Source organism: Rhea pennata, chromosome 3 (assembly GCF_028389875.1).
Source record: "Rhea pennata isolate bPtePen1 chromosome 3, bPtePen1.pri, whole genome shotgun sequence".
NCBI classification, from domain to species: Eukaryota; Metazoa; Chordata; class Aves; order Rheiformes; family Rheidae; genus Rhea; species Rhea pennata.
Genome location: NC_084665.1, coordinates 56,803,959 through 56,818,402, shown reverse-complemented (window position 1 = coordinate 56,818,402; position 14,444 = coordinate 56,803,959). Strand labels below are relative to the sequence as shown.

At 38.4% G+C, this 14,444-nt stretch overlaps 1 protein-coding gene across 2 annotated transcripts in view; it reads right to left on the bottom strand.

Moving 5' to 3' along the window:
* Positions 1-14,444, bottom strand: part of SASH1 (SAM and SH3 domain containing 1) — a 125,075-nt gene that overhangs the window by 87,141 nt on the left and 23,490 nt on the right. For both annotated transcript variants that reach the window (XM_062572360.1, XM_062572361.1), the window contains exon 2: positions 13,274-13,402. In XM_062572360.1, coding sequence (XP_062428344.1) covers positions 13,274-13,402 — 129 coding nt within the window. The remainder of the gene's footprint in view (positions 1-13,273; positions 13,403-14,444) is intronic.

Genomic DNA, 14,444 nt, shown 5'->3' with positions numbered 1-14,444 from the left:
ACAATAGAACACATGTTCATATAGAAAAAGAATGACATAAACATTAACATAAAGCTTTTAAGTTTTACACATTGGACCAGGCTTTTCTCTCTGCAAGTAAATGAAGCTGATAACTTTCATGGTGTCCCTCGGGAAACAAAGATCGACCAGAGTGAATTACATTAGCAGTGAGAAACAGAACAGTCCTGTCTTGTATAAGATTAAATTCGGATTTCTTAGGAAGGAAATTGCAAGTCCTCAGGTCCTGGCAAACTGCAATGATCTTGTACAAAAAAATACTGGACTCATATTTTCAAATCTGCCAGAGGGTGAAAAAGGACTGTGGCAGTAAAAGGATAAGAAAAAAATTGGTGTAAAAAAACCCTAGAGCTCATAACAAAATTTCAAGAACGCTAACTTTTAAAGAGAATCCATAAACTCATAGGTAGAGAGTTCAAAAAAATGCTGTAATCATCTCTAATGAAAAATATTCATATTTGAAACAGAGTTCCCAAAGCTACCACTGTGCAACTATAAATACCCTTTCAAAGGAAATATTTCAAACTAACTAAAAAATATTGATAAAATATTCTTCAGTACTAGGAAGACAGCAAGATTCAAAAGAGAAGTGTTAAAGAAGCCATTTATATCAATACTAAAAGGAAACACAACAGATCTGTTATGAGCCAAATTACTGGGGAGCCAATGGTGATGCCCTGCCCTAACTATATTCCTTTTACTGTCAATAAAGGCCACTACTGCACAATTCTTGTGATAAACTTCTGAGTAATTTCAAGCAGAAAAATCTCAATGTCATCATCACTAAGAAGTGAAAATCAATTGTATTTGCACTATTTAGAGAAAACAATAACTATTTCCTGTTCCATGCAGCATGGTCATAAAAGAAAAACACAAAGGGTATTTTCTACTATACTTTGCTACGCTTCCCTTTTGGCAAAACTTTTGGCAAAATATCCATCTCCTTAAAGTTTATTATTGATCTTAGACTTTAAATATCACTCACTCAGCTAAAATGTCTTCCTGCTTTCTTTCGCATTGGCTGTCTGAACTACGGTCAGGAAGACATTTCTATTTGTGTAATTTATAAGTCTAAAAGAAATGCATTAAAGATATAAAACTCTAGGGATATGCACACCATGCCATTGCTCCAAATGATAGAAGCTATGTATAAAATTTAATAAATATCTAATGTATTCCAGCATATTTTTACGTTTTCATAGAATGTCTGCAGTTTATTCTTAAAAGTTAATAGCTTTAAGTCCTCTTGTCATTTTGTGAAGGTGGACTAAAATATGGATAACTTCAATATTTTGAACTGAAGAAAACAATTTATGAAGAAACAGATCAACGTTCTCATGCTTCTATTTTCAAACCTATTCATTACTCTTTCCTTTTTCTTTTCATCTTGCAGCTTACAAAATTTCAAAGCAACCTAACACACTGGGAATCAGAGCTTTCATTGTGGCTCACAGCTTCTGCTGCAGTACCTGCAACAGAAAGGTCCCAACTGTTACTCAAAATCTCTTCCTTTGACCTCCTGTTTCATCAGATTGAGCTGCATTATGGCCAGCGACCACGACAGATTCAAGCAAAAAGAGCATGCTGCTGAGAGACCACGTTTCTAGCAAGCTCAGGTTTCCATTCCAGCTCGATTTTTTTTTAATATATAATTCTTTTTTAAAAACTTAAAATAACCAAAGTTATGCCACAGTATTTGGTCTTTTTTTGTTATTGTCACACTTTAAATAGTGCTAAACTGTTACAGTATCCTGCTTCCTGCACCCATCTAGGGCTTACAGAAGTAAAAACAGCTTTCTACTTTGGGACAATTTTTTCCCTGTAGCCTTCAGGATGGATCATCTATTTTTCTTTGCACTAAGTCAATTTTCTAGTGACCTACTCTAGTGATCCAACTTGTAGCATTTCTCTCCTCAGCCTGTGTGTAAGCAATAGCCAACTTCTCTTCCTTCCTCTTCTTCCTGAAGAACTCTATCTGAAATTTCAGGGCATCTGCTCCAGAGTCTCTGGAGTCCTTACTCTCAAGGCTGAGGCTCCTTCCTTTCTTCAGCACTCTTTACCTCCTGCCATGCCCGAACAGTCAAAATAGCCCAACAAAACTTAGAACAGCAGTAAAATATGAGCAGGAAGCTCCAAATAACATATTCAGCTGTCAGATTTTATGTTCATCTTTCTCTCCTAATCTTCTTTACTCTCTTTGGACCAAAAATTCAGTGAGAAAAGTTCATGGCTGCTTTGATTCTGTAGTAATTGTTCACCTTAGCCAAACTGTAACACATTGATAATAAATAATAATAAAAAAGCAGTTTTTGTCTTTTCCTATGTGTTTTTAAAAACCCGTAGTCTATGTCCTTTAATTAGCCCTTATCATTCAATCATAAAAATTATCTTCAGATGTTTCCACATTACCAAAGTCTAAATGTTGATGCAAACCATGGTGGTACTTTTATCATCAAAGGAATTTTGAAGAACATGAACCTTAAACTTTCTTAGCAAGCTAGGATGACTGCTGCAAAATATCTCTATGTACCATAAGCAAAAGCATAAACTGACAGATACAATTGGAATTCAAAAGCCATAACAAAACTAATTCACTAACACCAAACATAACTGAAAGGAAGAAAAAAAACAGTAAGTTATCAAATCTCTGAGAAGCTCCTCCAGTCTGGCATTAAATTAAGTTCTAGTCTTGCTGTTTGCTTGGGAGGCTATTTATAAACAAAGAGCACAAGTGAGATAGTTGTCCTGATATTGCGTACCCTTCAGAAATCCAAACTATTTACGGAGTTTAAAACAGCAGCAGTCAAGAAAACGAAAACTGAATTTTGCTAGAGAGTCAGCAGCTTGGCTCATGATACAGTCTCATTCTGAAATGAAATCTCTCTAACACACAAAACAACAAAAAGGAGCCAAAATCTACTATGCTGAGATTCACATTCCCTACTCCATACCTGTTCAACTCTGTTTAAAGTATTTAAATTATTTAAACTGCAAGTGACAAATTAAAAAAAAAAAAAAAAAAAAGATTTAGCAGCTTTGTGGAGAAGATGCCTAATTAGAAGATGAGACATTGATATTCCCATTGCTACTCCAGGAACTATTTATGTATGTGAAATTAGATGATCAACAGATAAGATTAAGAAGACAGAATATTAAATCGCAGAGCACTTTTCTTCAAGATAAGAGGTAAGTGTTCAAGTTTCCTCAGGCAGACGAGAGAACCTAACTTTGGTTTCCTACACTGCTGGATCAAACCACCACCTATTTTGCAAACCATGCCCCTCATTTCCTCATACTTCCCCACAGGTGTTCAAAAAGAAATATTTAATTTGGACTTTAATGAAATCGCATTTTTTTTCAGGCATCACCTACTGCCACTATTCCAGTGTCTTCCATGCCTGAAGAAATGTAAGCCTGCTCCGCAGTGAACTAACACAGCTGTCTGGCTGCATTTATATTAGTGTTATTGCTGCCATACATCAGACAAATAATTATTTAGAGTAGAGGCAGGATGGGAAAGTTGGCTGGAAATGAGCTACCATATAAACAGATCTAGACTTTGCACCAGATCTCCACACTCAAAAGAAGAAAACAGTAGCTTTCTAAAAGATGCTAGATTAGGAATGGTATATATATTAGCCCTACGTAGGGCTAATAGTACTTAAATTACCAACCTAAAAGAATGCAACAAAAGATAATTAATGTTTTTAAAGTGCTTTGAGGGTGGAAAGTGCTATACAAAGAAGAAACAGAATTATCTGGTGAGCTTCTGTGTAGTCTAGCAACTGAAGGCTCCAATTACTCGATTACTTGGCTCTCAATAGTTCACCACATGAACAACCTCTGATCACTCACTTCCTTCTTGCATCTCATTCACACGACTTTCAGCAGCTCTCACATGCTGCAAAAAGCTTTAAAAGTTATATTTTTAGCCAAAATGGGCTTGAATCATGGCTTCATCTTTGCTGAGATACCAGATTGAGAAGAAACCTGAACAGGTTGCGGATACACCAGGACAGAAAGATGATTGCAGCCTGAAGCATGTTTCCCTGGGAGATCAGGGGAGATGGACTTCTTTCAATCACTGTTTAACTTACCATCTTAGTTCATCTTGAAAAAGGTTCCAAATTCTGATTTTTCTTTTGCTAGCTTTTTTGTTACTGTCCTGATTTATCTGGATGGTTTATAAATAAAGCCTTACATTACGAAAAGTTTGGTCTTCCTTTCCCCACTTTTATCTACTGATTTAATAACACATTATTCCTGCAAACATTGCTTTAGATGAGCTAGGGTACACAATGGTACTGCCACTATTTCCACATGGAGATTTAACCCAAACAACTATAGCTGTAGTCGTAACAGGAACTTTGACAGTGACAGGTAAGAGACACAGACACAAAATAAAAGTTATGAGTATGTTTTTTGTAAGGAACTTATGCATTCCAAATTTTGCTGTTAATCACTAAGCCTTTCTTTTTTAATTAATTGTTAATTCATGACTGATTTTGATCATCATGCCCAGCAACACAAGAAATTAATTCTTCTGGGTAAGGTACTGAAATTCAGTCCTTTTGCAAAATATCACTCATTCATTTTCATGTGTGTATTCTTACAGGGTTACAAAGTTACCTTCCCTAACCCAGTTTGCTTCAACAATCAAAAAAAGATTTAGTGTCAGGGAATACTGAGATGTAGTTAAACCCAGATTACTTTGTTCCCTTATGTAAGGGACAGTTGTAATCTATAATGTTGGGGAAAATTTACAAACATAAATTAAAAGAGGTTTGATAGATGGGAATCAAGAAGAGGGGTTTCCAGCTGACATCCATTCCTTTTATTATTGTGAAAAAAACAGAGATTGATCAATCACCAAAGAAACTGCATCTCTTCAAACCGCTTGCACTCTTCTTTCAAATACAAAAACTCACAGGCTGCCTTGTTTGAAATGGAACATTTCTCTGTGTGCTTCGGGCAACACTGCTGAAACAGGAAACCTATATAACACTGAGAAAAGATAAAGCTTGGAGAGATCAAAGGAGAGTAGCTGTGTAGCATCCAAACCTACATTATGAAGAGCAGGGACAGACTGGCAAACCCCAACCCATCCCCCCCCCCCAAAAAAAATACAAACAAAAACCCCCAATCCCTTTGAATTTGCAGATGGAGACTTGCCTTCCTCTGGGCATCTTTGTTGGAGGAATGTATATCTGCTACAGAAAAACAGACATTCCAAAGCACATCCAGATGTTCACAAATATTCATGACATGTTTTTAATTCTCTTTGGTACATGTTCTTGATTTATTCTTGATTAAGATCTGTACACTTTCCTGATGGCTGCTATTGTTCTTAGAAGTACAGTTTTTGAATACCTCACTAACTTCAAGGCATCTGTCTTAAACAGTATCTTTATTATTTCTTGAGGACCAGTAATGGTGTTCATTTATTCAAGGACTTAGAAGTGGAAGCCAATGCAACAACTGTTTGTCATCAAAAGCTCCCATCAGCCACCTTCAGCATACACAGATGAACTGGGTAGCAACGTCTGGAAGGAGGAAGGAAGGAACAACATATAAACTGCCTGGGAAATCAGGCTTAAACTATAGGCGGATGAAGAAGAGTAATGTGACTACACCATCTAGGTTAGTCTTCTATTGGTTTAGATGCTACCACGTTACAACAGACTGATGCTCTTTTGACTTGGTACCAATCTTTTCCATTAGCAGTCTCCATTGAATCCAATGGAATTGCTCATCAAGAAAAGGTATCTGAAGCTCACCTATTCTGAACACAGGACTGGAAAATCTTGAGGGATTAGCCATCCTGAGTGCTTCCTGCATCAACACTGGCTGCCATTTCACTAGTTTCTGCCCTCCTTCTCACATAAGTCTCTCCAGTCTTTTAGTTAATTCATTAGCCTTTTCCCAGGGTTCGCTGAAACTGAAGCTATCCTTCTGCAAGAAATAACTGTCTGCAAAACAAACACCAAACCTTCCTAGAAACTTCAGAAAAGCTGGTAAGTATGTTCACAATGTCCTGGATATTCACTTCTCAAAATTTCATGGTCCACCAATACACGTAACTGTCCTGCCCCAATTATTGTCAGTCAGACTGGTATTTTAGAACTCTTTTAGAAATCTATGAATGACAAGCTGAACTACATGCCACAAAAAACATTTACTATGGAGCTTGGATGTTTGGGTTTTCTTTTTTTTTTTTTAGCTCTATACCTTCTTACACGACAATTTAATTTGCTTGCCTTCTTTTTTTTTTTTTTTTTTTTTTTAATAACCTTGTCCTTTGCAATGAAACTTACCGAATGGTTCAATAGGATGACACTGAGTATTTCTGTTTTTGCTGTCATCTTCTAAATTCAGATGGAGGAGGAGAAAAACACACACAAAAGGATCTGATTTTATTCTACAAGTTTTCCACACAGACATACACCCCCATAAAGTCCTCAGGCTCTGATGAGATTAAATCACAAAGTTAATATAAATCTAGTCTGTCAGTTCCAGAAGATACGCAGTGCTTCTAGGATCAAACAGCAGCGCAGTAAGAACATATTCAACTGATCTCAGGTTCAAAGTAGAAGTTCCGCTGAATTTAAAGAGACAAGAAAATCACAACAGATGATGCTACAAGATCAAGAGTAGCTGGATATAACATTAAAGAGAATTCTTTTAGTACACAATTACATCAGACTATTAAAAGTAGTTATCTTTTTTTATTTCATAGCAGTATTACAAGTTTGGAAAAAAAATAACAATTACCTTTGACAACCTGTTCTTTCCAAAATGGTGTCACTGCCAAAAAAATACACGTTCAGAAGTCCAGACAAGCTAAACTGAAGATCCTTCTCCAAAAAAACAAGATCCTCTGAATGTATGAAAGGAAAATAAGGTCACCCAAACAACCATAGCTGTATAATCCACTGAGTTTCCAACCTATAAACTTTGCCTATAAATAGACACATTTTGCTTAAGGGATTATTCACAAATGGGCTTCCAAGAAAAACAATGGTGAAACTGCAGGAGATCATTAGTTTACAGAAAGTCCAGGGATTTTTACTTAGCTTGCTAGTACTAAGCAGACTAAGAACTGCTTAGAACTGTATTCACTTTGCTGCATACAGAACAAGCACTGCTTTATTTCTGTGCTTAATGCTAGCTCTGTATTTAAATGCCTTGCTGACTTGGTGTGCGATACATGAGATAATAAAAATACCCTGTCTGTTCCAGAATTTCCATTGTGACTACTTTTGAACAGCTCCACTAATGATGAAAAAATTATTATGAATTTAACTTATGTAGATAAACCCTAAAATGTCTAGTGACTGAAGCTGCAGACATATTAAATCTTCATTATATATTACATATATATGCAAATCCGCTTTATGCGCCTCATATATGGGCAAAAACCTATTTTCAAACTCTATCAGAGAAAAGAAATCTTTAATGTCTGTCTCTTTTACTACTACTTTTTCTTTTTGTGTGTCTGACTGATAAGGCTTGGAAATGCTCCAAAATTTAAGAAATTTTATCTGTGTTTTCTCCAGTTCATTTTTTATGTGGTAGATAGTTTTTGAATCTAACTCAAATGTTGTTTATGTTTTGGAGGGCTTCTTGCACCAACAAAACAAAACAAACAGTAGGATCCTGTTCCAGCGAGATAGAGGTGCCCTTTCAGGACAAAGGTAAAAGCAAACAATATTGCATTTGCAAAGCATAGCTGATCACTTCATGGCAGGGAATACGCAGTCTATTTTAGGACTCTGAGATTCTAAAGTACTTTAAACATGAAGAAGAGTAGAGGTGGTTAGAGCCAGGTATATTCAAGCATAGGCACAGTGGCACAGATTCCTCAAAGGTATTTAGCATCACAACTCTGACTGAAGCAGCTAACTCCCATCGTGATTTCTTAAATACACATCAATCACTGACTGCAACAATTCAGCATATTCTGGTCTCCCTGAGTGAAGGCTGGCTGACTTTCTTCAGTAGTATTATGATGTGGCCAACCAGTAGTAAAGTAGCAACCAAATATACCTCTAAAAGGTTAAAGGCTAATAAGTTACTCTATTCATGCCACTTTTCGTGCCTTCCAGACACATACCATTTTTAAGCAATGATTTTATCTGGACTGTCAACTCCAAATGCAAGCAAATGGTTGCTGAGCACCTTTCAAAACTATGCATGGTCAGAGAGACATATGGGAACAACATGCGTTACGCATATAGGCAGCCAGAATCTTTTGCTGGTGTTGAGTTTGTCTGTGTGTTCTGACTTTGCACCTCTGTGTCTGTGGGTTTGTAGATCCAGGTACTGTAAAGACACAAGTGAATAGGCAAACAAATTTGCTGAATATATGCACAGTAGCTTACTAAGTAATAGAGAGATACTGAATGGTTCCCTCTTTATGCAAAAAAAAGGAATTAAACGTATGAAGAAAGAAAACTGGTATACCAGTGTGCCTTACTGCTTTCCAACAGCACACTCTTTAATTTATGCAATTTTCAAGTCAAAAGATTAGTGTAACTTCTCAGCGCCGTAACCATAGCTGTCAGAATCCATCAGAAAACCTCAAGCTGTTCTTTGACTTCAAGATCATCAGTTACAATACAGACCTTGGAAGCAGGAGTTAGCTGGTGACTGTCAGTGATGGATGAGGCAACAGAATGCAGTTTGCTCTTTCACAGCTATGTTAGTACCACACTACCCTGCTGACAGGCACAACCAACCTGTTTTTGTCAGTGAGCCAAGCAGATATGATCCCAAAGAAACAAAGGAAGCACATATGAGCAGCTAACAAGGTGCCATCCTCTCAGAGTCACTTTTCTGGCCATAACTGCATTTTAACAGATGTCCAGTTGAATATTACCAGTGCTACACCCATTATGGGCCTAAAAATCCACTGTCTTTATTCTGAGTGCCGTTTTTCCTCAGCCAAAAAAACACATGGTGCACAGGAATAGGCCAAATGCTAGGAAATGTGGGCAACTCCCATGCTGTTCACAAACACTAATGCCCAAACCCAAGCAAATTCTGTATTACAAAAACAGAGGCAAAATTCCAAATCCAAAAAGTAGTTATCATGGTTAGAGGCAACTAACCATCCCTGACTGCACTGCCTTTTGGAATAATACTCTGTGCTATCCTCCATCTGCAGCTGCTGTTTTGTTACAAGATATGCTGTTCTTGCAAACAGTTACACACACACACACACATATATTTTAAGAATTCAATTCTAGAGCATGATATCCAGACTGAAATGGTTGTGGTCTGACAGAAAATGCTGCAGAACTGATTAGAAAGCACAATATATAATCAAAGTAGCTCCCAAACAGCTTAAAACTTTTTCAAAGTGCCCAGAAGTGGCAATAAACAGTACAAACTTCTGTCCTTTCACTGGACACGTTAAAAAGGACAATCTGGGTGAGCCAACACTAAAAGCATGTTATTGACAAAACTCTGCCAGTTCTTGCCATCTCAGGAAGTTGTTATTTCTTTGCTCCCCCTGGAGGCAGCCTTTCTGTGCAACTTTTGGAAGATGCTCAGACCCCTGGGGTGACCCACTCTTCCTCTTTGTTTACACAGTGTTCAGTAAAAGCAGTTCCAAATCCAGCTTTGGTCTTTTACGTTTCTGCTACATATTTTTTAATCACACATTTTGCATTACTGATGAAGACATCAAAATTGCCCTTAAACAATACTCAAAAATCAAGCAGTCATTTCACAGCTACATCATAGCTGTTGATACCTGAAACCTTCATGATCCTAAAATCTGAAGAAGCATCCCAACACCTATTGCCTCATCAAATTTTTCGCATACAGGATCTGTAGCTTTTAGGTAACTGTCAGCAGAGATTCCTCCCCTTGTCTAAGCCCTCGCTCCACATTTGATCTGATCTCAAAGCAGGGCTTGGGTTTATCCAACAGTACCTCCCCCTCCTGGTTTTCAGGAAGCTTTACTCCAGCAAAATTCTGCTAAAATGCACTAGTGTTACAGCTTTGCTCTGTTCTAGCACTTTGCTAATGTGAGGGGGAAGGCCACCTGTGGGGGGGAAAGAGCAGAACTGCAGTCTGCCTCCAGCTCTGCCACTTTCCTGCTGCTGCATAAAGAGGATATGCAGACAGCACTGCTCTTCCTCACCCCTGCTGTGAGACCTACGTATGGCAGAGGAGTGCCAGGCTAGACAAATAGCCCAATAATATTGGTGCATAATAATTTTGGGCCTGCATACATCTGCTACTGTAATACTGCTGTGAGGCTGGCATTTCCCGTAGCATTATTCCTCACTCATAATTCCAATGTCTTTGCAAACAAACTACCTTTCCTCAAGCTGTAAAAAGAAAAACATCACAGCAAATGGGCCACTCTTCTGTCTTTCACATTAATACTTCTAAGGTCACTTCAGCAGCTCTTCTGTTTAAGCCATTTCCTCTAGAAAGCTACAGATGATTACAAACAGGTATATTATTCCATCAGACTGGCTCTTTATGTATCTACTAAGTCAGGCTTGCCTACTTACTGACAAGAGCAAGCTTCCGTGGCTGTCAGTGCTGTTGGGATGACATTGTTATGGAAGTGAGCAAGTATCCACAGCCTCACGTTATCAGCAGAATAGCTACCTGATAGCCAGAAACTGTATTATACTGGTAAGAAAGGTAGCAAAAATTGAGCACTAATTTCATTTTCAGCTGAAAGATTTTCTCTCCAGCCTACAAACCTGACAGTTCGAAACGTCATGACAAGATGACAACAGTGAGCACACTCAATATGGAAGGTAAGGAAGAATCTCTAGGTTCTCTTTTCACACAGCCATTTTCTGAGTATAGCTTCTCTTTAACAGGATGAGCTAGTGAATCACTTGCTGATCTGTCTTGAGTTAGTTCATGTCTATTTAAACCAGCATGAAGCTCTACACCTTTGATGCGAGTTAATTAAGCTCACAGGGCTCTCCTCCACCGAGCTTGTGCAGCTTTAGAAAGAAGGCAGCCAAATGAGGCCCATCTGTCTAAATGGAAGGGAGTCCTCTCCCGTCATAAAGCACGCGTCATTACCCAGCACAGAAGGTGCCTTCTAAGATCCCAAGCACCAGGAAAGGGGTTTTCATTGCTGTCAATAGCTATCTAAAATACTAGGGCAGACAGAGTAGCTCAGGAGCTACAGTTTTGTGCCGCTGACTTCTTCGCACAGAAGACTCTGATTTTCACCACAGATATCCCCTGCAGTGGGATTTCACATACAACTACATATCCTGCAATGATCTTTGTTTAATGCTTGGAACTTCTTGGCAACCACAGACCACAAAATAAACTCGATATTTTTTTCAATTATATATAAATAAGGAACTAACAAACATCCACAGGTCAGAGGAGATTACTCTGTCTAGATTCTGCAATCCTCCATTTGTACAGATGAAGTCAGTAAGAGCTCTGGAAGTCTCTCAGCTGCTAAACTGGAATCTCAAGAAGACAGTGGCCTCAAGTAATCCACATCATCAGGTACAGCTGCCACAGAGAGTAAGCAAACCACCCCCTGCTACCAGTCAGTGCTAGGACCTAGGGAAGCAAATACAGAACACAATTATACGCACAAAGCTCCAGAATTTCTCTTAAAGGAGTTGATCTCATGGTAGAACTACAGAACTGTGATCAGATCCTATGCTGGCTTTGCAACAGCCTTCTACTGTAGACATATGAACCATACCTTACTTTCCCATAGAAAAAAAGATGTTTTATGAGTTACACCGTCTGAGATTCCCAAGTAGAAAGTACTTTACTATATGACAGCACCCTCTTCCCCCCTCCTTTTTTCTGAAGTATTAATTCAGATCAGAATTACCACATACTGTTTCAAAGCACAGCTACTATGAACTACCAGTCACCAAGTTCACAATTTACAAGCTCTGTAACAGCTAGTAACTTTGGTTACTAGTTTCTCTATGCATTATATAAAAATTATCACCACAACAAAAACATAAGTGACAAATATATGCGTTTTTTTTTTAAAAAAGCCTTCAGTAACCTGTTTTCTGTGAGACAAGATTTGTAAGAAAAATCTACAAATTTGTGAATAAAAACATACAATACGTTTGGAAAACACAAACTTAACAAAGAAGACCTAACAAAAAAGATGTAAAATCTTCTCCCCATTACAGGTGATATTTACAAATCTTATGAAAACAAACAAACAAAAAAAAGGTTTACAGTGAAAAAAGTAATATATATATATATATATATATATATATATATATATATATATACACAGTACATTCATACACCCTAAGTAGTAAATAAACATTTACTCAAGTTACAGGACAATAAGAAAACAGAGATTGTCCAACAGTGAAAACATACCATGTTTCTGTAATAGGCTTTGTGAAAAACATTCTGTGAAAAGGGATGGCTTTGAGGGGACCCATGGCAGCCTCCCTATACCAACAGGGTGATTTTCAAGGTGCTGCATGGCAGGAGAATGACAGACAATGGCTATAAATTGATATAGGACAGGAGGGTTCTGAAAGAATACTATGAAATAGATATTTCACTATGAAGACAGCGAAGCATTGGAACAGGCTGCCCAGAGTGACTGTGCAGTCTTCATGCTTGAGGTCTTCTAGACCCAGCTGGATAAAGCCCTGAGTAAAGTGGTCTGAATTCAGTGGTGAGTCTGCTCTGAGTAAGAATTTGGCCTAAAGACCTCCTGAGGTGCCTTCTAGCCTGAAAGACTCTTCAACTCAGTGACCCCTGTTTGTACTGTGACTTGTATTAATGGAGAAACATTAACAAAATGAAGATTGCTTCCATTTCGGAGCCTGAAACCAGTATCTGCACCTCAAGAGTTTTGAGAAGCATTTCTTCCACAGCTTGTGCAGTGTAGTAGAGAAACAGCACACAATTTTGTTACACTCACACTGGGAGCATCTTGGAGCAAGGGAACAATGCAAGGGAACACTTTGCAAACCTGCAAGAGCTGAGGTTTGCAAGCAAATTTGTGTAAGCAAAAGGTGCACTAACTAAAAATAACTAAGAAATGCAGACTCCACAGCTTAACAAATCATCACAAATACCTAGAAAATTTTAATCTGTTGATTTCCAAGTATTTAATTGAGTTGTCTGGAATGTTTGTGTGCATGAATGCAGCCATGTGTAGTTATTTCTTTAGGTAGGACTTTTCAAACTGAAATACTGGTTCTTCTTCAGAGGCATAAATGGCAATCATTTTGAATAAACTCATAACTTCTCTACATACCATATCAAGGTCTTGGGAAACCCTCCGTTTGCGTAGCTCTTCCATCCTTTCACACACATCAGTGAAACAAGTGTTATAGTAGTCTGCATATTGCTGTGCCAGGTCATCAATATTTCCCAGTGACCCATCCTAGGTGGAGACAAAAAAAGGGGAACAAAGAGAGAGAGAGAGATTAACCAATTTTAAAATTCTCTTTTAAAAGAAACAACATCACAACTCCAAAGGAGACCCCTCCTTCCTGTAGCATGCCAGCCCCTTCCCCAGCACAAAACAGGAAATACTTGGGGCTGGAGTGAGGTGTATTATACCAATGCCGAGCTGATGAGTATTGAAAAGGAAAAATCAGCCTTTGCCATGGGATTCCCAAACTTCTGATGGAGTACCACCCCAGCAGCAGAGATTCCCCTGTGGCTCCTCCTGCACCCCAGTGCGGAGGGCACACCACTGGCACTAGACAAGCTCTTTGGTCATCCTTTCAATTCCTAGCTGCCAGCACGCTAGCAAGCAAGGAACAGTTGGGAAGCCCAGTATCACAGTAGGTCCTCAGAAACAGGAGGGTCCTTACTAATTCCTACAGCCAGAAAAGGCAGAGACAGCAGTGGAACGACGTATCCCCAGGCACTATCTGCCTCAATCTCCTGCCACCCACATATATTCATATTCCATCTGGTTCTCTCAAGCAGTTACCTACTCATCCTATAACCAGACATTACATGTGTTTGACCGATTTTGAGAAAACATTTCCTCCATAACATAAGCCTTTATTTACTGGGAGTAGCCCTGCTTTCTTTGACAATGACTAACAGCAATTTAAAACATTAAACTTCTTGCTCGTAAGCACAATCAGCTGGACCGCAAACAATTCCAGCTAGATGACTTCAACAGACAAGTTTATGCCACCCACAAAGACACTCTGCCAGTTGATCCTGTAGAATGCACTCGAAGCAGAAACATGATTTGCTCCGGCCCAAATGCCCACACTGCTAGGGAAGATAGCTATCCCATTAATAAAATGAATATGGCCAGGATTCTAATGGTATTTATATGCTAATTACTGCCAGAATGAATACCTTTTAAATGATGGATAAATTAAAAGAAAAAAGAAAAGCTGGACTTCTTAAAGTGGAACTGGAAATCCTTCTCACCTACAGTAACTATGCTATAAATGGCA